Source organism: Marmota marmota, unplaced genomic scaffold (assembly GCF_001458135.2).
Source record: "Marmota marmota marmota unplaced genomic scaffold, marMar, whole genome shotgun sequence".
NCBI classification, from domain to species: Eukaryota; Metazoa; Chordata; class Mammalia; order Rodentia; family Sciuridae; genus Marmota; species Marmota marmota.
In genome coordinates this window covers 3,967,470-3,992,140 of record NW_025999891.1, presented here as the reverse complement: position 1 = coordinate 3,992,140, position 24,671 = coordinate 3,967,470, and the positions used below count along the sequence as shown (strand labels likewise).

Genomic DNA, 24,671 nt, shown 5'->3' with positions numbered 1-24,671 from the left:
ACCTGGAGTGCCTAGTGGCCCATTCGGCTCCTTCAACGGAGCGGCGGGGCCAGTGGGGGTACTCTCCGAGTCAACCCAAGACCTAAGCCCCAGCCCCAGCCCGCGCTTCCCCCCGCCCCCCGCGCCCGTCCGTCGGCGCATAGGCGGAGCCAAGCTCAGCGCATGCGCCGAGAGCCTAGGCTGCACCGCCCTGCAGCGCTGCTGGAACCCGGCAGAGGGCGGCAGCTCCCTTCTTGTTCCCCTGCTGGCACCGGCGAGGCCGCGGGAATTCACCTCTGCCGGGCGGGCCTCCGGGCCCCGCCCACAGGAGGCGTCCCCGGGGAGCTCAAAACAGGGTGGGGGTGGGGGATGCTGCGACAAGATGGCCTCTCCTCTTACCCCGGAGGGATGCGGCAAGAAAAGGCAGAGATGAGCTCGGCGCCCAATTCATTTTCATCATCACCCTATCCACAGTGCCTAAAACAATCCTTAAATGTAGTCTACATTCAGTAAGTGCTTATTTATGGGATAAAATGAATGAATGAATAACTGAATCCAGGTAAGAAAATTCTGGGGACGCCTTGAATCTCTGTTGTGGGCAGGGGTCCGGGACAAAGAATTAGGAGGGTCAGTGGGCATGGGCAGATCGCTGCCCCAGAGGTGGTCATAGACTTAGGCCTCAGGCACTCCTCCAGACCCTGCATTCCACAGGCCCCTGACTTGGCACACCCGAGGTTTGCTCTTGGGCAAGGAACCCATGCGAAGACCCCTAAGCTTGTTCTCTGCCAAGACCAGGCAGTCAGGTCCCAGCTTCTGTAGGGACCACCTGAATGGCAGCTCCAGTAGGCATGCTGCTCTCTGGGGACTCAACTGCTAGGAATTTCCTCATGGCCAATGGGGATTTCCAAACTGTCTTTGTCTTGCCAAGCTCCCTAAAGGCCCAAAGCCAAGGGCCAGCCTTGGGGATGGTTTCCCAGAACCCTTCACACCTCTGTCCCAAATCTCATCAAGACTTGGGTCACTTGTTATTCTACTAAATGCTCCACATACACTATATTTCCATCCCACCCCCTCTGGCAGACATTTGTGAATAAGCATAATGAAGCATTGTTCTCTTTTTTGTATAAATGACAACTCTTCTCAATTTCCACAGAAGAATAGAGGAAAACCAGTTCAAGGGTCAGCAATACTGATTTAAATTAGGTACCCAAAGGCCTTCCTGGGTGTGAGAGCTGGCGACCTATGCTGCTTATTCTCAAAGTCAGGCTCCTTTAGAGGTCTCTCAGTTCCCCCAAACATTCAGTAAGTATTTGAGAATCTGGGCATTCACTTCTGGAACCCCTTTTTGGGCCTATTTCTAGAAATCTTTGAAATAAAAGTACCCACTCAGTCCCAAGGAAGTAGGAAGAAACAAAAGCCCCTGCCTTGCCTACCAGCCCTCCTCCCCCACATGAAAATAGTCTGCCAAACCCATGGGCATGTGAGCACCTGTGTGTTACCGGGCTGGGCAGAAGATGTGCTTGGCAAGGTGAGGAAGCCCCAGTTGTGGTGGCACACCGCCAGGGACCTGTTTGCCCTGGGGCATTAGGATTCCAAAGCTGGTGAAGTGGAGAAATAGCCAGAGGACAAACCTTCCTTCCTGAGAGAAAGGGGAAATGCCACCAGCCCAGCATCTCCAGGGGAACACTGAAAGAGATGAACCTTCCTGTTTTAGCCACACTGTTCAATATGGTAGCCACTAGCCAGGGATGGTTGTTTAATTGAAGTTAAATCAAAACAATGAGGTACTTCTCAGTAAATAAAAAACAAATTTAAAAGACTGTTCCCATTAGCCATATTTCAAGTGCATAATAGCCACTTGTGACTCATGGCTACTGAGTTGGACAGCACAGACCTCAGAACATTTCTATCTTTGCAGTATGTTCAGTAGGACAAGTCTGGTCTGGAGGTTCCCCCTTCTAGTTTGTCCTGGTCATTCTTGACAAAGCCTCCTTTAGGTGGTGGCCCTGACTACCTGCTGTTCTCTACTATCTCTGCCCAGAATTTGCTTAGACCCTTGTCCCACATGTCTTATTTCTTAGGCTTCAAAAAGAAGTGGGGGAGGGGACTGAAGTCACAATTAACACCCAGCTGGAAAGCAGAAGCCAGATGCCACAGGCCTGAAAAGGCAAGGCTGAATGGAAGCCTGCCCCCACCCCACTGGTGTCCCAGGCTCAGGAGAAAGCCCCTCAGTGCTGCACAATTGTTCCTTGTTTCCAGTCTCTGGACCTTGCATGGCTAAGACATCTGGAATGTAGTGGCCTGAGGGTTTCCCTGGCACCCACTGCAGGACTCATCAGCTATTAGTGCTCCAAAGAGAGAAGTCCCCATAGAACCCTGAACTTTCAAGGGCAAATAAGATTTCTGAAACCTTGTCAAGGTCAAGATGCTAGGAGTTCCTTCATGGGCAATGAAGGCCATAACTGGACACCTCCCTGTTTGGCCAGCTGGATAAACCAAACCCTGTGACAAGCTAGAGAGGCTCAGGCAAGCTCCACTAGGCCTGGATGCATGGGAGAAGAAGTCAAGAGAAATAGACCTAACCACTCTCACATTCTATCCCAGGGACTCAGTCTGAGAGATTCTGCCATAGTGGCTAGAAAATCCAACAGGAGAGTCCAGATTAATTCATATATGTGATGAAGGAGCAGAGGACAGACCCAGGAACTGGCAGGTCAAGGTTGTCTTTCTGTTCTATACCTCAGTTCTTGCTTAACCCTAACCCTTGGTAGGTTTCCAGGAGCAAGATGGGTGTGAAGAAACAGAATAAACTATGAAATGACAAAAAAATATAGAGGTGGGGGGAGGGAGGGAGGGGTGGTCCAACTGGAAAACAAATAGGTAGGAAGAAGCCTGGCACTCTAAAGGTATTGGCATCAGCCAATAATTTGACTGAGGGAAGTCACAGAAAAAGCAGCATAATTTGAAAAACTGGCATCAAACGAGACACCAGATTGGAAACTCAGGGCAAAGCCACTCTGGGATGATTTGCCACCCTGAGTTAAACTTGGGCCTGTTTCCCTATCTCTACCCTAAGGACACATTGAGCAAAAGCACCAGCCTGAGGACAAGAGTAAAGGACTCACAGCTGAGTCATTAATAGGAACAGGGCCTGTGGCATTCCTATGGGCAGATGGTCTATGCTACCAGGCACCAAATGCTTTCCAAGGTATCAGAGATGGATTAATGATGACCATGATAGTCCCCCACTTTATTTATGGTTTCACTTGCTACAGTTTCAATCCAAAAATATTTAATGGAAGTTTCCAAAAATAAATAATTCATCAGTTTTAAATAACTTTTACTACAGTATACTGTTGTAATTACTCAGTATTACTGTTAATCTCTTACTTTATCTAACATAAATTAAATTTTTTCATATATATGCATGTATAGGTAAAACATGATACTCACACAGTTCAGTAATATCTACAGTTTTAGGCAGCCATCGAGGGTCTTGGGATGTATCCCCTGTGGATAGGGGTACTAACATACTCAGGAGGCATTATTATGAGGCTGTTATAAGTGATTTTGTATGTATTGATTCCTTTAATCCTTAGAAAAATCTTAGAAGGAAAGAATTACCATAGTTCTCATTTTATAGACGAGGAAAATGAGGCCCAAAGAAATTAAATAACTTGCCCAAGGTCACTGACCTAGTAAATAGCAGAGTTAGAATTTGGACCAGGCAGTCCAGCTGGAATACATGCACCACCCAACTCATAACAATATATTGACAATACACACAGTTAAACATAGCTTCTGATTTCTGGGCCTTTCTGCCTGTGCTGCCTTCTATCTCCTTCTCCTTCCTAAATGAGCTGAAAGCAGTTCCTATAAGCAAAACCAAACCCTTTCGTTCAATTCCTGTTTACCAAGCATCTGTTCCTACAGCAACAATAAGAGCTGCAGACTGGGCATTTTGAAGAGAATGGGTGGGAATGAGGGTACAGGGGCCTTTATAGGATGGGTCGCTCTTTTAGAGGCACAGAAAAGAGGCCTGAAAACTAGTTGAAAGACAAAGGGGCTGGGTGGGGAAGCCAAGGCCAGCCTTCCCCTGGACAGAGAAGGTGAAGACAGCTTAGAAGGACTAAAGACTGGTGGCAGAAGGAGGGGAAAGAGAAGAAAAAACAGTTCTAGATTCTGTAGGGGGTATGTGCATGGCACTCAGGCCATTCCTGAGCTGGATGTCCTGTCACAGATCCCAGTTCTATGATTCTCTTCCTCAGGTCAAAGCCAAGAAATGATGGGTGGAGGCAAGGAACCATAAAGAAATAATAAAGAGGAATGCAGGCAGGCATCTATGTGCCTGTACAGGGTGGTTCACCTCCCACAAGGGAAGGTGAGGGCATTTTGGGTGAGGTGGTCAGGTTGACACCCTTCACCTTCTCCAAGCCTAGGCCTCATTCCTGCCTGTTCCCATCCACCCAGCTAAACAAGAAACTCCTGTCACTCTCCAGAAATCCTGAGGCCAGAATCTCAAGCTGCTGTGCAATACCGTTCTGCCAGGCAAAGCCAAGTACTAAGGAGAACAGGGGTGTTTGCTAGTCACTGAATTCCAGGAAGTCAAACCACAGCCGTTTCCCCCAAGGCTTCTCAGGCCAGGGGCCCAGTTTCCCTCTTGCCTCTACTGATCTCAGTGCATGTCCAAATAAGTGGGAATGGGACCTTACCCCATATCTGTGTCCTTTAGGTAACCTAGGCACCTACTGAGAAGAAGGCAAGGCTGTGCCAGGCTCAGCATAGGCTGGATTCCCTAGCGCCTGGTGCCAGGCACACAGGCTGCTGCAGCCTGGACAGCTCCGGGGAGGGCGAGGTGGAAGATGCCAGCCCAGTGATGGAGGAGGCCTTTTACCACTCTGAAGCCAGGGCTTCTGTAATCAGCTCCATAATCAAACCAATCCACAAGTGAGGGAGGCAGTGTGAAGAGGAGCAGGAGACAGGGCCCCAGCAGGAAGAACTCATTAAGGAGATAGATCAGATCCTTCTACTTCATTGTGCCCTGAAAGGTTCCACTGAGATCTCCAGATATTCTCCCCTCCATGTGAGGGGGCTGGGCATGAAACTGGGTGGCACAGAAAATCATGATGGTCTCATGCTGTCTGATAGTGCTGTCACTGCTTGGACTCTAGCCTATGCCACCCAGCACCAAGATCTAGCTTTTCACAGCTGTCTAGTTCTGGAGAAAGTACAGACTCCCTAATCACAGGGACCACCTTAGACTTTCTCCTCCACAGACCAAGCCCACAGTGTGATATGGAACAGGTGCTCCTCAAGACTTCCTGACATGCCCTGACTGCACAAAGGCTCCAGGGTCATTGATCTCCCTATGGCCCAGAGCCAAGGCTCCCCACCTCACCTTCAGCCCCCTCCTGCTCCAAAGCCAGAGGCAACCTCCTAGTCATACTAGAAGTGCCCTGCCCTGCTTGCCACAGGGAGGGAAGGAGGAAGTGAGTCAGCTCCTTGAAGAAATGGGAATGAGAGGGAGGAGCCAGCAAAAATAAGATCAGAGGGCAAAGGGTACAGGGGCCAGAAAGGTCCCTAACAGAGGCACCAGGTCCTGGAGATGTTGTGGGGCCCACAGAGTAGAGGACAGACATGTGTGACAAATTCAGTAGTGCCATCTCCTACAGGGGCTGGGTCGATGCTGTAGGCCAGAGAACCTGGGTCTGGCAGGCAGGCCCTACCTGAGGATGGAATCTGAGGCAACTCCCCTTCCTGAATCACCAATGGATTGGAGGAAGTGAGGCCTTGTGGGAAATGGCCAGCCACTTCTCTGCTCCGAGAGGTGAAGTCTCTCATCTCCAAGTCCTCCCACTTCTTCTCTTGAGCCCTTTAGTGCCAGAAGCCCAAGAGGGAGAGAGATGTTTGTGTCTCCCAGTAGGAAATGGAATCTATGCTGGGCCCCCAGAGCAGAGCAGTTCCAGCTGCCCTAGCACCAGTCCTATCCTCTCTGGTGGCCCCTACCCATGTGGGAGCTGTCCCCAGGCTCCAGCTGGAATTTGTTGTGCTCTGACTGGGAAAGATCTTTGTCGTGAAAATTCCCAGTCTGCAGACATTCCGGCAGGAAGGCAGTCCAGGGAAAGCAGCAGGAGGGAAGAGGAAGCCTTGAGCCCTACAGGGCCACATTCCAACCCTCAGAGACCTGTGGCCAGACAGGCACATTCCTTCAGGTCCCCTGGATGGGACACTTTACGGTCCCCATGTAACCCTGAAGCTCCTTCTCACCCAAGCTGGTGCCTTCCCCAGGCCTCTGCTCCTGGATGCTTATGGAACCCACTCTCCTGCACTCCTTTGTGCCAAGTCCCCAAGCACAGAAGAGACAGAGCTAGTGGGTGGAGGCAGGACATAGTAATGTACTGCAGACCGTCACCAGGGCCCGTCAGAGGAGAGGGTTCTAATAACCAAAACTGAAGTAAACAAGGAAGACTAGACAGAGAGAATGGGCAACCAGTTCACAGTTTGAGAATCATCTTTCCTTCAACAAATATCTGCTGCTCTCATGAAGTGTTCTAACATTAGATAACTAATCAATCAGAACTTGATAGGTGCTATGAAGGAGAAGGATGGGTGCTGCCAGGATGAGGAACTCATAAGGTCTGAGAGGATCCAGGAAGGCTTCCTTGAGGAAGTGACATTCAAATTGGGGCCAATGTGCATGTGTAAGCATGTAGGCAGGGAAAGGCACTATCAACAAGAGGAGTGTCAGGTATCCACCATGGAAGCTGATGAGAACTCTGGGTTACACACCCACCACCTGTTAGACCCTCGGCCAACCTTGCTCCTCCACCTTTTTCCCACAATGCACACAGAACAACAGTGCACAGTCTTAGGCAGTGCTCCTGTTCAGAAGTGACACTATGGGGATCCAGCCACCCCAAATGCTATGGAGATCAGTACTAGCATGCCAGTATGGGCAACAAAAGGTGAGGGAGCCAGTGTCCCCCTGCCTGCTGGATCTAGGATCTAGCAAAGAAGCTGCATGAGAACCAACTGTGTGTCCCTTCTCCACCCCTGGGGGACAACAGCAAACCTGTCGAAGCAGCTGTCTCATCCCTTCTTGAAGTTTCCCTCAGCCATTCTTTCCTTCATTTCTCAGCCCCCACCAGATTAAACTCTGCCTGCTTCCACTTGGGTTCACTTCCTCTGACTGACCCTCAAGAGACACTGAAAGCACCAGTCACAGTCTTCTTCTGAACACTGTCCACAGAGCAAGAGAGGCCAGTCATCCCTGGATTCCCCTTCCTTCTAGAAGGAAGACTAGATGAAGAGGCTTCTAGTATCACAGGCAGCAGGTATCAGAAGGGCCCAGGTCTGTGCTGGATAGGAGATTTGTAAGGCTAGCCACATAATGCTTTCCTGTATGCTCTAGCACACTAATTAAGAGTCAATGGCCTGAGTTCAAATCCTAATAAGTCACTTTATAGCTATGCAACCTTATACAACTTGCTTAACCTTAACCCATTATACAATCATTGGTGGTAGTCCAGTTTTCTCAACTGTGAAACAGATTATTATAATACCTAATGCAAAGGGTTATTGGGAAAATTAAATGAGTTAACATGTGAAACATCTAGAACAGTGCCTGACACCCAGTGAATGCATGCCATGAGTCTCACCTCCCATTACTTTCCATGCCTTCTTCCCTCAAGGTACTTCTCAGTAGAATCTTAACCAGGCCATTGAATGCCACCCAGGAGCACCCGCTGTGCTGGGCACCACATGGAGAACCCTCTACAATCTTCCCTGGCCAGAGTCTATGGAAAGTGCAGGGGCTGAGCTGTGCCAGGGAAGAACACCATGCCCTGATTCTGAGGGACATATGGCAGGAGATTAAGGGAGCCAGAGTGGTGACCTAGGTCTAAGGAAATAGCTTCCCAACCAAACCAGAGCCAACAACTGAAAAAATAAGCTTTGCTGACACTGTCCCCTGTATTTAACAGAACAGAAGCTGTTGCCAAACACCATGCAGGACTCTAGAGTTGGCTGCCCCCCCAAATCTGCACAGCAGGGGGCAGGAGGCTGTTAAAACACCATTCCTTCACAGTGCCTGACTGGCATACTCAGTGTCTACAGTGCAGCCGGATGCCTGGGGCACATCCATACCGCTGCCCAGACTGACAACGCAGGCACCAAGCAGCCTGCCTGGGCAGCAGGGGAGCCCCCACCCCATCTGGGTTATGGGACCCCATTGCCACCCCAGATGCTGCCTTCCACCCTGGGCCAAAGTGAGGACAGTCTAGCAGCTCAGTGCAGTGGGGTGGCGGGAACCCTGCTGGCAGGCAGAACGCGTGCTTGTGGTTTCTGGGAAACGCTGTAGAGATTTGCAGCATTTTTAAAATACTTGTGTTCCCACCCGCCACACACTCCCCTTCACCCCACTCCTCAGCCACCCCCAGTCAGGGTGTTTGCCTATCTGGTATTTTCCAGAACCATTTCAATGTAAATAAGAGAGATTAGAAGGAAGCAGAGGGCAGAGGGCAGGGTAGCTGGGAGATATCGGGGCAGGCTGGAGGGGATTCTGGCCAGGGCTGGAGGGAGCCAAAGAAAGCTACCTTTAAGACCCTGACCCCTTGCCAGTGCTCCTAGCTGAGCCTGCAAAAATATCCACTGACCAGGACATGTACCCACACCCAGTTCAATGTGGCCTGGGCACTGTGCCCACCACCCACAGGCTATGTGGCCAGGACACTCTGGGACTGCTATTTGTCTACCATCTCAATGGAAAGAAGGCAGAATAGTGCCTTCAAGGACAGAAAAAGGTGACCTGGAAGAACAGAAATGACCTAGCCCACTGCTTTACCCTGCTGGTCCCACGTGTTCCACTAATCCTGGATAGATAACCCCCAAAATGGTCCCAGAGACCTTCCACCCACCACTTCTTGCCCCCTTGACACCTTCCCACCGGCTCCACATTACCATGAGGACTTAGTTTGGGTTCCACACTGAGCCCCCAAGCCATAACTCTCACATTGCAAGACTCTCTGATGCCAGAGGTGCCTGAAGCTTTGGCACAAAATGAAATAAAAATTTCCTGTTTAAAACAAAAACAAAACAAAACAAAAAAAAGCCCTCTAAAGATCATTTGAAGTAAAATTAGGAACAGAAGCATTCTAGAACACTGAGCCTGGGCAGTACCCAGCAGCTCTGCCACCACCAGAAGCCTCTAGGAAAGCTTGGTGCGCAGAAGTCAGCTTGGCAGAACTGGAAGCAGTACATTTTCCAGCCTGTCCTTTGAATCCTGCAATTCCCACTGACAGCACCCAAGAACCCTGGGGACAAGGCAGATGTGGTTCATACCATTTTCACCCAGGGACGCAGGCTTCCACAACAGCCAGCAGGGAGGCTTTCCTAAACTTCTCTCAGATTCAGGCAACCCTACAGGGCCAATCTCCTTCCTACAGGGCCACCCATGACCAAGCCTGCTGGGCTCCAGAAAGCTAGAAAAGGAAAGGGAACACCCAGCATTCCCTCTCTTCCTTCAGTTGACTATCTTAAAGGATAGAGCTAAAAGAGAAAGTTAAGACAAAAGCAACAGGTCCTCTTTGGACAATGACAGGAGAGTATCAGGAAGCCCAAAATTAACTTCCTTGGATGGCTGGGCAGGGGAAAGAGTCCTGCTCTTTCTAAGATACCACCTGCCACAGTCTCACATAGTGATCTCACCTACTACATAAACATACTTATCTTAAGTAAAGCACACAAAATATGATACACAGAAGTCTTTCCTGTTAGCCTCAATTCTATCCTCAGAAATAGGACATGAGTGTGCATCCTTCTCCAATTTAACCTTCTCAAACTCTAGGAGAAAAAAAATATGTCCATTTTATAAGGATCACGAGTCACCTCCTCTAGGAGGCCTCTCCTAATTGCCACCATTTCCCCCAGGGCAGAACTGCTACTTCCAACTTCCTGTCCCACTGTGCACTTGCACAGATTTCTCTAATAGCATCTATGTGCCTGGTTGCAGGTCTTACTTAGTCCTGTGCTTCCTCAAGGAAAGATCACATTCTGTTCATTTAATCCCCCAGTGCCCAGCACAGTGCCTGGTCCATAAGCAGACTTCATTAACTGTTTATTGAGGAAATGAGTATGTGGAGGCTCAGAAAAGTTAACTTGGGTAAAACACAAAGCAGGTCTTCTGGGCCCCAAAGCCCATGTTCTTTCCACTGAAGTCTGCTTACTCCCAACCTCTCCTGAGGGTGGAGGTAGTTTAGGTGGACAAGAGCTTTAAAGAACCTGAGTCCTTGACTACAAACCCCATGCTCCATGAGAAGAAGCAATCACATCAGAGATTTCAGAAACTTAGCTTGTCTGGGAGGAAGTCATGGTCTTCTTTAAAACCCCCTGACTCCTCCCATTCTCAAAACCAGAAAGACACTGCTTTCTGGGGAGGATGCCCATGCAGGCTGGCTCCTCTGGCTCTTTATGGAAGGGACAACCACATGGACCAGGATTTAGGTAGACAGTCTTTTCTGATGTTTCCAGAAAAAACATCCTACACTCCCTGACAATTTGCTTGTCCCCTAGGATGGGTCCACTGAGAATAAGCATAGGACATTGTAAAGGCCCACTTTATAAACCAAAGGGGCCAGCCTCCTTCTCTCCCAGTCCCTAGTCCCCAGCCCAGACTGTAGGACTTAACTTTCCCATCCAGACTCATGGAACTAACTGGAGGAAGTACTTTTGATCTGATTGGGTTTTATGATCCTTATCTTTACCAACACCTCCCCTGACCTCACCAGACTCAGGGAACACTTGGCAATTAGCAAACATAGATGCCCCCACAGAAACTTTCTCTGAGGAATCAAGGAAAGAAGGAGCATGTCTGCACCAAGCTAGCAGTAGACTTGACCCCTTATCACTCAGTCACTCACCAAGACTAAGTGCCTGCCTTGGTTCACAGAGTCAAATACTTCTGTTCATTCCTGCCACTTCTTCCCATGTCGAGGCCTCCATCTGCTCTCCAAGGATTATTTCAAAGGCCTCCCAACTAGCCCTCCCCATGGTGACCCCTGCTATGTCCTCAAGCATTCTCCAGAAGCTGGCAGAGAGATTTTCTAAACTCTTTTCCTGTCACTCCCTACTGATTGGAATGGTTTTGAGGCCCCTGGGTTAAAGTTCACACTCCTCAGCAAAATTCACAGGGACCTAGGTAGCCTCTGCTTCTCTCTCCTGCTGCTTCTGTCAGCATTCACTGTCCTTCCCAAAATATGCCTTGCTCCCCAAACATGTCCTTCTTTCTCCAACTTTGAGGCCTTGGCATGGGTCTATCACAGTCTTCCACTTCCTCCTGACTCCTATCACTCAACTCCTATGCAGATGGCAGCTTTTGCTGACCATTCCCAACACTGTATGTGAAGCCTCTTGTGGGTAGGTAGATGGAAGGAGAGATGGCAGAAGAAAGAACTGCTTCTCTCAGAATTTGTCAGGCCCTGAATCTATCCTATCACTGTGGCTTACCCCTACTCCCCATGGAACCTCATCGAGTGGCTACAGGAACACATGAAGAAAGTGTGAACCAAGCATTCTGCACACTCCAGGGTGAGAGGGAAACCTGAAGGGGTGTGTCTCCCTGGGGCCTTTGGAATAGGCTACAGAGAGGAGCCGTGGAGCCCTGGCCGCCCTCTGTGTGTCAGAGAGAACAGATAGTTGGTCAGCTCCCTCGGAGCTCTCTGGAGATAGACAACATGTGGACACAGTTGATGAACTGCCTGATGGGCAGGGTGGCCACCAGAAGTTATCCCTGTGGGGCTCCCATCATCAGGGTACCCTGACCAGGAGCCTGGAAGTGAGAAGGCTCTTTTCTTTCTTTCTTTCTTTCTTTCTTTCTTTCTTTTTTAATTTTTCTTTTTTTAGATTTTAGATGGACACAACACTTTTATTTATTTAATTTTTATGTGGTGCTGAGGATCAAACCCAGTGCCTCACACATGCTAGGCAAGTATTCTACCACTGAGCTACAGCTCCAGCCCTGAGAAAATTCTTTTCTTGGTGCAGAACTGAAATTAGAACTGATGCCAAGAAAAGTAGCAGGAATCGGAGTGGGAGGAAGAGAAAGAGATAGAGGCTGAGGGCCATAGGAGAGCTGCCATCCCTACCCCTATTCCGTTCCAGCTCATGAAGTCTATCGCAGAAAGCTAGAAATGCTGAGGCTCTGCTTCTGTCTGCTTGTGGCTCAAGTCCTCACCAACACCCAGGTGGGGAAAGGGCTTTTTTCAGTCCTGTGTGCCTTGTACTGCCAGATAGCTCCAGGAAGACACATGGGATGGAGTTTTCTACTGTGTCTGCTGCCAGATCTGCCAAGCTGAGGCCTAGGGAAGAAGTCCTCTGGGTAACAGCTGGGCTTGCCCCTTGGGGCGAGAGCAAGCCAGTGTTTCAGGGATACCAGCTGTAACATGGATTCCACCGGCGCCTCCAAAGCTAAACCATCCACCTCCCCAGGGATGGGACAGCAGCAGCTAGTCGGAAAGGAAGAGTGGCTAGGAAATGTGAGATGCCAGGATGATCCCTGGGCTACAGAGAGAGAACTAAATGGCATCTGGGATGTCAAACCTGGAGCCCCACAGAGGCCTTGCTGTGGTTCAGCAGGGAGCTAGAAACAACACCCAGGGGAATTTATGCTTTAAGAAGAAAATTCCATCTGTTAAAAGCAATCTTAGCCTGGGAGAAAGTAGAGACATAGCAATGCATTACAACCTTTGGTTTTATTTATTTTTTTTTTTTAAAGGTTTTTTTTTGTTTTGTTTTTTAGTCTTTTTTTTTTTTTGGTGGGGTTCTTTTTTTTGTCTTTTTTGGAACTGGGGGTCGAACCCAGGGCTTTGCGAATGCAAGGCAGACGCTTTGCCACTGAGCTACATCCCAGCCCAACCTTTGGTTTTAAAAATAAAGAACTCAGGGAACTAAGACTTCCAAGGGAAAGACAGGGGAAGGCCCTTGTCTTCCTCCTCGAAATCTTAGTTCCCTGAGTTCAGTCTAACTTGCCAGCTAACATGCAGCAAGTGCTCAATGTGTGCTTTCAGAATGAATGAGTCAGGCCTTCCCCTGGATTCTACACAAGCTCCTTCTCACTCACTACTCACCCTGACCACAAAGCTACCCAAACCCAACTAGCCCCAGGGTAAAGGAAGACCTTGAACCCAAGTTCAGTGTGTCCTGCCAGAGTATGACCCTGCCACTCTGGGCCCAATATACTGTCAGGTTGAACAGCCATTCTGAATGTCCATTTCCTCTCCCTGGGAGAAAGCTTGGAGCTGGACTCTGCCTGCTTCCTTAGCACTTCCTCTTCTTTTTGACTTTGACACATCTGGCTGGCCACTTAGTGCTGAAAGGTCCCAGCCAGCTGTGCACTGGTCAGGCTGCAAGGCCCAGATCTGGACAGTCCTAAAACCCACAACAGGGAGGGAAGGATATGCCTATCTCTAGGCAGGATATTCCAAACTATGTCACCCCTCCCCCAGGCCCATCAAAAGACCACTGGGGTTAAAGGTTTTAGTTCCCCATCGAGACCTGCCCATTCATCTGATCTAAATCTCTGCTCTCATGCCTTCCTCTGTAGTTTTGCGTGGGCAGGATCAGAGTTAGGGATCTCAGGGATAGTCAGGATACATTATCTCTGGAGGTTTGATTTCTGTTGATTTTCCAGAGTCATCCTTTTTATTCTTCTGGGAGAGTAATAAAAATTCTTCTTCTTTTTTTAATATTTATTTTTCAGTTTTCGGTGGACACAACATCTTTATTTTACTTTTTTTTATGTGGTGCTGAGGATCAAACCCAGCGCCTCGCATGCCAGGAGAGCGCACTACTGCTTGAGCCACATCCCCAGCCCCTAAAATTCTTGCAGCCTTTATAAATAACACCCAATCACTCCTCTATTTCAAATTCTTCGATGGTCCCACTTCAGTGGGATAAAATCTAACTCCAACCATGGTTTACAAGGGCCTCCATGATCTTGTCCTGCTACTCTGAGATCTCACTTGGTATTTAATGCCTTGCCTACTCAGGAGCACGAAGAGGCCCTGGAGAAGGTCATCTTCCCCAGGGCTGGTCACTAAAAGGTTCCCAGCTGACTTCCTCTGTACACACAGCTCTTCACCCCAAATGTTCAGCCCTAATTTGAAATCATTTGTCATTTTTCTGTTATCTCCAAAATCTAAATAAACATGGAATTCCTATCTTTTAGTGTCCATATTGTCCCTCCTATCTGAAAGTAGCACATGTTAGCCTACATGTCCCAATTTAGGGCTCAGAACATAAGGTGACCAAAACTGTAACCTGTCTTCATATCACGAAACTGAACACTGACATGGCAATTTTACCAACCAATAAAAACCTCTCCTGAGGGCTCCAGGGATACAGCTAAAGTTTAGGCAGAACCTGTTCTTGCCTGACACCCTTGAGAAAGGCATTATGCTGAATTCAATCAAGTCAATCCAACAGAACGCTAGAGGAAAACATCAAACCATGAGGCCTGGAGAAACTATTGAAAACTCTATCACAATGAACCTTTGAGGAGTTGTACTTAGCTGCTTGACGAAGACAAAGGTATGAATCCCGTAGTAAGCATCTGGCATGGGACACCCTCTCCTGATGTTACTTCTCCCTACAGGCCCAAGGAATGATACAATCCTCCAACTTCTATGCTGTCTAGGGTCTGACCACAGCTCTTGGGCACTCTCAGTTATCCGCCTAAGTACAACTGCATGAAATGCCCACATCCCAGATCCCTGCTCACCCCTGGTACTCAGGGAAGAACTCACATCGGCTGGCTCCCTGCGGTGTCCGTCGCCACTCCGCAACCAGCTCCGGCTCAACTCGCTGAGCTCTGGGATGGGCTGAACCTTAAGCCGCACACTGTCCCCAGACTGTCGGATCATCTCCACAATCTCATCTCTGGACTTGTTCTCCACATTGTGCCCATTAATCTCCACCAGTCGGTCTCCTGGCACCAACCCAAGAGCCAGGTCCTTGGTACCAGCACCAGGTTCAGCAAAGTGAACCACCCGGCGATAGGCCTGGCCCTCAGGGCCACGATCCAGCATGGTTGTACGCCTCAGGGAGAAACCAAAGTCTCCGGTGGGCCTTCGTTGCAGTTCCAGTTCCCTGGGGGCAGGGGGTGGTGGAGGCACCACTGGGGGGAGTCTCAGGTCAGCTGGGAACCTTTTAGTCACCAGCTCAGGGACTCGAGAACGGTGTCCTGCTCGAGGGATGCCTGGGCCAGAATGCTGCAACAGTTGTCCCTCTAGTGTCCTTATCTCCACCTGTGGTGATGGGGCTGCAGAGTGCTCTGAGGGGGTTGAGGTTTCTGAGGCGCTTTCATCCCGACTTCGCTGGGAGAAAGAGAAGCGCTTGACAATCATCTGTGAGTTCTGCTTGGCTAGTGAGCCGAACTTGGCTGCCCGCTGCAGCACAGAGCCCCTGAAGCTGCCTTCCTCACCCTTGAGGTCATCGCTGGAGCTGGCTGTGCTTAAGTGGCCCGAGTCTAGGATGATGCTGCCCCGGTTGCTGTCAGAGTCAATGTCAGTCAGGTGCAGGTCAGACCCACTGGCCACCTTGATGGGGATGGGGTTGGAGATTTCCAGGCGTGTCTTGGAGTCACGCTTGGAGGAGCGGTTCAGGTTGAAGAATCCACGACGGAGACTCATCTCCTCCAGGCTCCGCAGCTCTGCTGCTGACATCCGCTCTTTCTTCTCCTTTTTCTCCTTCTTCTCCTTCCGCCCGCCATCTTTGTCCTTATCTTTTTTCATTAAGTTAAACATGGTGGGGTTTTGTTTTTTTGGGTGGCACCCCTAGAGGATTATGGGTGCTTAGCACAGGACCTTTGGACCCCCACCTTGCTGCTGTAAACAGAAACACAAAGGGAAAAAAGATTATTCCAGCAGTCTCTTCCTGCATCTCCGGTCCAGATATGACCAACTACCCCTCACTGAGTGCTAATGATGTATCAGGTACTTTGCTTTATACAATATTTTAACATGTGATTTAATTATTTAGACCAAGGCTTAGGTATACCTGGAAAGACCTGACCTGCGAGCAAGAGTAAACGTCAAGCCATCTTTAATCTGACTGAAGATTCAAGCAAAAAAGGCAAAGGAAAGGGGCTCTTTGCCATCACCTCCTTCAGCCATGTCTACCAGAGCAATAGACATCACATGCTACCAGGCTCCTTCCTATGTCCCCTACAGCAGCAGACTTAGCCACTGACACCCAGAAGATCTTGGGATCCAACCTTTATGTAATGACTTTCTCTTGACTCTCATAACATTTCTGCAAGTTATGTGCGATTATCTCCACTTTACGAATGAGAAAAATGGAGCTTAGAAAGTTAAGGATATGTTAGATGCCACCCAGTTAATAAGTGGCAATGCTGAGTTTCAGGGGCCAATACATCCTTTCTATGACCTGGATGCCCAAAGTGAAGCAGGGAGGGAAGGAAGGGGAAGTTCCAGACCAAACAGAGGACAGACAGCTGCGGGGTGGGGGTGGTGTGGGGTCTGCTGGATAAACAGGATCCTGAAAAACTTACATCCTTTTCCCTAGACCAACACCTAAATATAGCTTCAGGAAGAAAGTTGTGGCCGCCTGAGAGAAAACCCCAGCTCCAGGATGTGTATACTGAAGGCATCAACCTACCCTCACTCTCACGTGCACCTCTTTGGGGGCAGAACTGAGAAAAACCTGGTGGGGGTAGAATTGAGAGAGCCTTTCTTGTTCAGCAAGGAACAAGAAGTAGAAATAGGCCATGTCATCTAAGTAGAAATTAACTGTAATTTTTTCTCTCTCCATGAAAGCTTCCCCCTCTGAGTTCCAGACAGAGGATCTATGAACTTACCCTTCCAGCAATGGCCTCTTACCGGGCCCTGGACAGGTATTTTCTCTCTGCGTAGCCATCCCCACAACCAAGCTGGGCCTCCAGGATACCCATTCCACTAAGAGGGTCTTCCCTCCAGAAACTCCTAAGGCCCCCAGTTAGCACTGGCTAATTATTACCTCTCTGCACAACACCCTGACCCCTGTGGTTCCTAGCAGACCAACACATCTTCAGTCTAGAGCAACGCTGTCCACAAGACAATTCAAGTAATATATATAATTTTAAAATCTCCTAGTAGCCACATTAAAAAGATAAAAATAAACAGGTAAATCCAGACATGGTGGTACATGACTATAATTCTAGCTACTTGGGAGGCTGAAGCAGGAAGATTGTGAGTTCAAGGCCAGTCTGGGTAACATAGGCCAGTTATGTATACTAAAAAAAAAGTTAAATTAACTTTAATAATATATTCTGTTTAATACAATATATCCAAAATAGTGACATCTCAACATGTAAGTTATATAAAATATTGACAGCTTTTTAAATTCTATTTTCCATATTAAGTCTTTGAAACTCACTGTGTATTTTATACTTAAAGCATATTTCAATTCAGACGAACCACATTTCAAGTATTCAACAACTTCCTTGGGCTTGCAGCTCTTAGATTTGACAGTGCAATTCTGGAGAAATCTTTAGCTGTAGAGCATGTCAAAAGAGGTAGGAAATCTGACCAGGTCACTAGCTCCTTGTGGGCATAGCAAGAGCCTCTTCTCTCTCTCTCTGACCTCAGTTTCAACTTAGTAAAACAAAGTTCCCTCTGGACTTGTTAGTTCTAAATGCTTGGTGAACACTGGGATTTGGAAGACAGGAAATCTAAAGTCCAAAAGGCATATAGCCAGGAGCAGTATTGACCAGCTGGGTCTGGACTTGGTGGGAGCCAGGGAGTGCCTGACAACCAGCATCCTTTCTTCAGGGATTTACTTTTTTTTTTTTTTTTTTAATATTTTTAAAGTTGTTGATAGACCTTTATTTTATTTATTTATATACTAAGAATCAAATTTATATGCTGAGAATCAAACCCAGTGCCTCATATACGGCAGGCAAGTGCACTACTGCTGAGCCCAAACCCTAACCCCTTCAGGGCTCTACTTTTTTTTTAATGTTTATTTTCTAGTTTTCAGCGGACACAACATCTTTGTTTGTATGTGGTGCTGAGGATCGAACCCGGGCCGCGCGCATGCCAGGCGAGCCCGCTACCGCTTGAGCCACATCCCCAGCCCCAGGGCTCTACTTTTGACGGAGGAGTCTCTCTTCTGAATGTTGATAGAAATGTAGCATAGACCTATCATATACCAAGACAAGGGATCTTTGGCAGGTCTCTACCCACACCATCTTGACTGGTCTAGAAGATGGCTCCAGGGGTACCTGTGGGGGATATGAAGGCAGAAAAAAAAAATCCTTGGGGACTAACAAGAGTATTTTAGCCTTAGCCCAATCACAAAGAACCTACCTGCCTATAGTACTCTATCCCAACAATCCACTGATACTCTACAAACCTTACCTAATTCTGGCTCTTGGCTGGAGGTTAGGTAGCTGGGCACTCTCAACGGAAAACAGCCCCCAGAATTCTAGAGTCTTTGAGCTAGAAAAGTCCCTTAGAAGAAAGTTCATGTAAATTCCTGTCTCAGCAAAAACTTGCCCCTCATGTCATTGCAGCAGGCAGGAAAAACAGAGCGTCAGTCATAGCAGCAGGATAGGGAATGGTGCTGGCTGGAAATTTGAGGAGATCTGATATCTAGGCCTGAATCTGCCAAGAAATCACAGTTGGGGGGACCTTGGGCTTGTCACTTTGCTCAAGGTTGAACTAGATGATCTAGGCCTCTTCCAGCTCTAAAATTCCAACTATCCAAGTCCCTTGTGGACATAGGTTAGTTATTAACTTTCTGTCAAAGTCACCCCTGTCATCCTAACCCTCAGGGCTTCAGAGATTGAAACATGTCAGACCTTACTCACCATCCCTATCCAGCCATTGTTACCTGCACAGCTCACAAAGGCACCTCTTCCCCACTGCCATTCCCCTTTTTGCCAGGCTTGGGTATGGACTGTTTTTTCCTGAGCCACACATCTGGAGCTATCTGACTGCCTGCAGGTTTCTCTTCCAAGATCAGATTTGCTGTACCCATGCTCCTCAGCCCTCATTTCACTAGAGAGCTGGGCTCCACCATCTTCTTGTAGATCTTGAATTTGTCAACATCATCTGTCCATGGGCCCAAGGCCTTCAGCAGCTCTGAAACCAACATCTACCCGATCCCCATTCCAGACTACATTTTCTATCCACCTCTTCTTCCTCTCCCACCTTCTCACTTCACGCAGGTGAAGGAAACTTAATAGTTCACTCCAGAAAGCTTTTCCTAACTTTTTTTTTTAAGTTGTAGATGGGCACAATACCTTTATTTTATTTATTTATGCATTGTTGAGGATGGAACCCAGTGCCTCATGCATGCTAGGCAAGCACTCTACCACTGAGCCACTACCCCAGCCCCAGCCTTTCCTAACTTTAAGTGGAGGAAAGGTAAGTATGTAAATTCAGGTATCTGCCAAAATTATCTTGACCCTTCTATTTCCAAAACAAAATACAATCTGTCAACTCAGCTGCTTTATCACTTTGAAACTGTGAGCATCTTGAAGGCAAGGACTGTTCAATTCAAACATGCATCTACCTGTCTATCCACAAAAATGGATAAATAATTTACATGTTGACGCAAAATGGAATGCTACTTAGCAACAAAAAGGAAACAACTGCTGATAAGCACAATAACAGGGACAAATCTCAAAAACATTATCTGAAGCAAGTGGGGAAGAAGCTGTTGACAATGCATATTGGTATGATTCTATTTATATAAAGCTCTAATACAGGCAAAATTAACCTATAGTTAAAAAAAATCAAAGCAATGATTATCCTGGGGTTGGGGGAATGGGAGAATGTATGAAAAAGGGCATGAGGGAACTCCTAGAGTGATGTTCATGTCCTGAATGTGCGTAGGGACTTGAGATGACAGATCTATATATTTGTCAACTGTCATCAAATAGTGTATGTTAGATTTGTGCATTTTATTGAACATAAGTATTTACTCAAAAGAAAAAAAAAATGTAAACAAATATTGAACTCCAGTTAATGATACATAGGCTAAAAGATGTGGAGTAGGGTATACCAATGGCTGCAATTTACTTTGAGATATGTCAAAAATTTAAGACAGCTTGGTAGATCAATCAAGGGATAAAAATATGGTAAGCAAGGATGGGAAAATGCCAATTGTTGAATTTATGAGGTAGGGAGGTGTTGACTGTAAAATTCTTTTAACTTTTCTAAATGTTTGCAGATCTTTGTGATAAAATATTAGAAAAAATATGTGTCTAGGGGCTGAGATTGTAGCTCAGTGGTAGAGCACTCTCCTAGCACATGCAAGGCCCTGGGTTAGATAAATAAAGGCATTGTGTCCAACTACACCTAAAAAATAAATATGTTTTTAAATATATCTACCTCTTTTTTATATACAGAGTTTTGAAAAAATTGTGCTATGAATGGATAATTATGAATGTAATGCATTCCACTATTGTCACGTATATAAGAAATTTTTTAAAATGTATCTATCAAGAAGCTACTAAATACAAGGGATGTAAAGGTAAGTAAGCCTAGTGAAAGAGCTCAGAGGCTTTGGATGTCAGTTCGCAAAACTGAGAACAAATCTGAGTTAATACCTATGAAGCCCTGGGCAAGTCACTTCAGGCCACTGTATGCCTGGTTTCACTATGTATAAAATAAAACGGAGATAATAGCCTCTATCATATAAGGAGCAGGAATTAAATTTTAAACACACACATATGTATGGCATATTTAAGCATGACATGTACAATGCCTAGCCCATGGTAAGCTTTCAAGAGTGGTACATTCTTCCAACCTAAATGGGATGATGAAGAGGATAAGAGAGTGTACAGTGACTATCAGCACAAATATGACTAAAATAAGTTCAGCCCCTTTTATGTGGAAAATAAAGCCCAAAGAAGTAAAGGCAACCTAGTGAGCACTCGGGCAAATTGGATCACATGTTTGAGTCCACAGCTCCCTATAGCTACTGTGGAGGATACAGACAGCCAATTCAGAGATGCAGAAATACAAATAGCCAACACATATGAACAGGTATTCAGCCTCAGTAACAACCACAGTTATACACTGCTTTTCATCTAGCAGTTCAATAAAAACTATAAAGATGGATAACATTATGGGATGGGAAGCAGGAACACTCATATGTGTTGGTAGGAGTACAAACTGGTATGACATATACATATCTGCAGCAGAAAGGCCAGTTGGTCTAAACTATAAAAATATGGAATACTTCATGAATTTGTGTGTAATCCTTGCACAGGGGCCAGGCTAATCTTACCTATATTCTTCCAATGTTAGTGTACGTGCTACCAAAGTAAGCATTTGAATAAATTTTTAGGAGGGTAAGTTGGTGATGTCTATGGAAACATTTATGTTCATTCATAACTTTTGGACAATTCCACAACTCTATAGGTCATCTATAGATATAGTCACACAATAAACTAGGCTAATCTTTGCAGAATTGTTTATAATTACAAATCTATACATATAAATATGAATCACCATGGAAATAATTAAATTATAAAACAACTAGGCAGTTATTAAAAAGAGTGAGGTAGATTTGTATATACTGACCTAGAAAAATTCTATACTATCTTGTTAAGTGAGGAAAGATGGACAGAATGCATGCTAAAATTTTTAAAACTATATATATGTATATGAATAATAAACAGGTATATTACATACAATATTTACATAGTCATAGAAAAATATATGCTCTGGGAAGGAGATTGGGATTTTAGAATAGTCAAAGCAGATTTGTGTTTCATCTATATGGTTTTAAGCTTTTAAAACGAGAATATTAAGCTGATAGGTGTGTGTGTGTGTGTGTGTGTGTGTAAATTTAAGCCTAGAGGCTCTGAGTAGTGGGAATATGTGTGATTTTTCTTCTTTCTGTATGCTCTTTATTTCTTACAAAAAAGATGTTGAATATTTACATTAAATATTTTTAAATAATATATTTAGTTATAAATAGGTAAATATCACACACACACACACACAAAACAAGCTTTTAAAAATTAGTCTGGGGCCAAGTGTGATGCACACTAATAGTCTCAGTGGCTCAGGAGGCTGAGGCAGGAGGATGGCAAGTTCAAGGCCAGCCTCAGCAACTTAGTAAGATCCTAAGCAACTTAATGAGAACTTGTCTTAAAATAATAATGATGATGATGATGGTAATAATAATAATAATAATAATAATGACTGGGGATGTATCTCAATGGTAAAGAGCCCCTAGATTCAATCCCCAGTATCCACCCTCATCCCCCTCCACCCCAGAAAAAAATGTATCTGGTTGTCCCTGGGGAGTAGGTGGCAACGGGAAAAGTCACACTTAAGTTTTCCACTGAATACATTTCCTAATGATTCAACTACACACCCCCCATGTTACTTTCCTAACTTTAAAGATTTAAAAAACAAAACAAAAAGTGTAGTTCTGATAGAGTGGCAAGCAATCCATTCGCATTAAAGTTGTAAACAGGGTTTGCAAGGATCAATTTAAAGTTGCCTTCCTGTCTTAAAAGTTGAATTCAGTGACTTTGGGGACCTGGTTAAAAGAGACTTTACTGGTATCTTATGGCTTTAAGTAGGGACAGATTTAAATGGGTCACCCTGCAGCTGGCAAAGCAGAAACCCCAGGAAATGGAAACTATAACATTAGCTTCCCAGGACAGGGACAGACAGGGGCACCCAGACTTGGCTGCTGTGGGTGAATACTTAGGTCAGTTCCCCACCTCCCACCGGCTGACCACACTCATAAATACATACAAAGGAAATACTTTCCCAGGAGAGCCGACCTCTCTCCCTTGGCCTCTGACCTCCTAGAACGGCGGCTCCCTACAGCACGAGGCCCCTAACTTGTCCCAAGCCCGCACCGGAGATCGCAGCCCTGGCTCAGAGGTGTCGCGCAACACCTGGCCCGGCCCGCCGCGCGGCCCCAGCGAGAGCTGCCAGTCGCCGCCGCCGCGCTGATCCCGCCGGTTCTGCTGAGCTCCGCAGCGCCGCGTGACTCACCTCCAGGTCACACGGAGCTTATCTGGCTCCAGGTGTGCACCCTGCTCCGAATGCACGCTTCTCGCATGACGTCAGCTGGCCCGCCCGCCGCAGCGCCGGGAGCCCGGGAGTCCGGCAGCCCTTAGCATTTTCCCTCGGCCTGGCCGGCGCAGCCACAGCCGCAGCCCCGTGGCGCCTTTTGCCGCGATAGGGTCTCACTTGGGACTCAGCAACGTGCCAGCCCCGACAGAACCTGTGCGGGGAGAGAAAGTACTAACCCGGGTCCAAAACGGGGCCTGCCCGCAGACCAGTTCCGCTATGCCCCCCTTGCCACACGCCCCCTTCTGTGTGACCTTGAGCAAGTGGCATCTCCTCTCTAGACTCCGCTATTCCAACCATACAATCTCCAAGCCTTTGCTGCATAGGTATTGCACTCTACTACAAACTGCAGGTTCTCATCCTGCTCTGCCTTCCATGTGCTGTGTGACCTTGAACCCATCATCCAACATTTTTGAATACCAGAGAAAAATAAAAATAATCCCTTGCAAGTGATGATGAAGTATCTGGCAGAGAAAATGGGACTTGGCCCTATTAAAATCATCAGACTTGAACTGCTGCCTGACTCTCAAGTTTGAAATGTCAAGGAAATGTGAATAATTTACAAACCACACAATTCCTACCTCCTCAAAGGGCAGAGAAATTAAAGGTGAATGGGAGAAGTGAAAACTAACCAGGTCTAAGTCCCACTTCACCAACTAAGTCCTACCTGGGCACCACCCTACCCTCAAATTCAGACTACCTCAAAAAATGATAATGGTACCTCAGTAAAGCTGGGGTAGGGGGGATGGTGATCAAAGTGGGGTACTACATAGAGATCTTAGAGCACGCAGGGCCTGGCCCAAAGCAGACCTGAAAAACCCCTATCCTGAGTCCTATGGGAATCTGTCAATCATAGCCCACAGTGAGTCCCTTCAAATCTTTAAACCTGGCCCCAACCCCTTGGTTTCACCCCCACAACTAGGATAGGTCTGAGACAAGTCTGCAGCCCAGGGCCACCAACAGGACCCAGCTCACATGAATGCTTTGATTTCTGTCCGTGGCATTCACTCAAGGCTAGGGTGACTGACTGGGAGCAGACCTCTCTGGTTTGAAGGAGGAAGAACACCCCACGGCTGCATTGGAGACATGTGACACACCAAGTCAGGATCAAGGCTTCCAGAATCCCAACAACTCCCTGTTCCACCCCAGCAGGGTGGATTCTCCCTTTCACCTAAGCCCAAGTTCTGCCCTTCCCAGTCCACCTTCAGGTACCTGCCTCTGAGGGACCCCAGAGTTTTCAAGCCCAACTTCTAAAGACATGCCCACCTCAATGAGCAGCCTCAAGCAAGGCCAATGAAAGGGGTTCTGGGAAACAGCTTAGTTGCCCAGACTACCCATGAATGCACGGAGAGCAGGTAGGAGTCAGGAAGGTCATAATACATGTAATGATTTCTAACAAGAGTCTGGAGCAGGGGAGGAAACCCTCAGGCATACACCCTGGCACCTGAGCCAGGTCTGGAGAGAGTAAACAAACTAGACACTCAGAACTGCTGGGCACCTGGTCATCAACTGTCCAAAGTTCAAAGATCCTAAAGGAAGTGACCTCTAGCCTATGACCCTCCCACTCCCACCATTTATTTACCCCTAGCC

General features: G+C 47.2%; 1 protein-coding gene, 1 long non-coding RNA gene and 1 other non-coding gene across 22 annotated transcripts in view; all 3 read right to left on the bottom strand.

Moving 5' to 3' along the window:
• Myo18a (myosin XVIIIA) overlaps positions 1-23,250 on the bottom strand; it is a 94,806-nt gene extending 71,556 nt beyond the window's left edge. For 5 of the 20 annotated variants that reach the window (XM_048793717.1, XM_048793737.1, XM_048793730.1 and 2 more), the window contains exons 1-2: positions 23,004-23,250; positions 14,778-15,857 (exon numbers count right to left, since the gene is read on the bottom strand). In XM_048793717.1, coding sequence (XP_048649674.1) covers positions 14,778-15,776 — 999 coding nt within the window. In that variant the 5' untranslated portion in view covers positions 15,777-15,857; positions 23,004-23,250. The remainder of the gene's footprint in view (positions 1-14,777; positions 15,858-23,003) is intronic. The other 15 variants (XM_048793723.1, XM_048793755.1, XM_048793759.1 and 12 more) reach the window with 4 other exon arrangements.
• On the bottom strand, positions 3,511-14,771 carry LOC125613398. The gene is made up of 2 exons (XR_007343975.1): positions 12,890-14,771; positions 3,511-12,717 (listed from the first exon to the last, which is right to left on the bottom strand). It is a non-coding gene; the product is annotated as an uncharacterized LOC125613398 (long non-coding RNA).
• Positions 21,208-21,314, bottom strand: LOC125613745. Its single transcript, XR_007344313.1, has one exon. It is a non-coding gene; the product is annotated as a U6 spliceosomal RNA (small nuclear RNA).
• Positions 23,251-24,671: the final 1,421 nt, after the last annotated feature.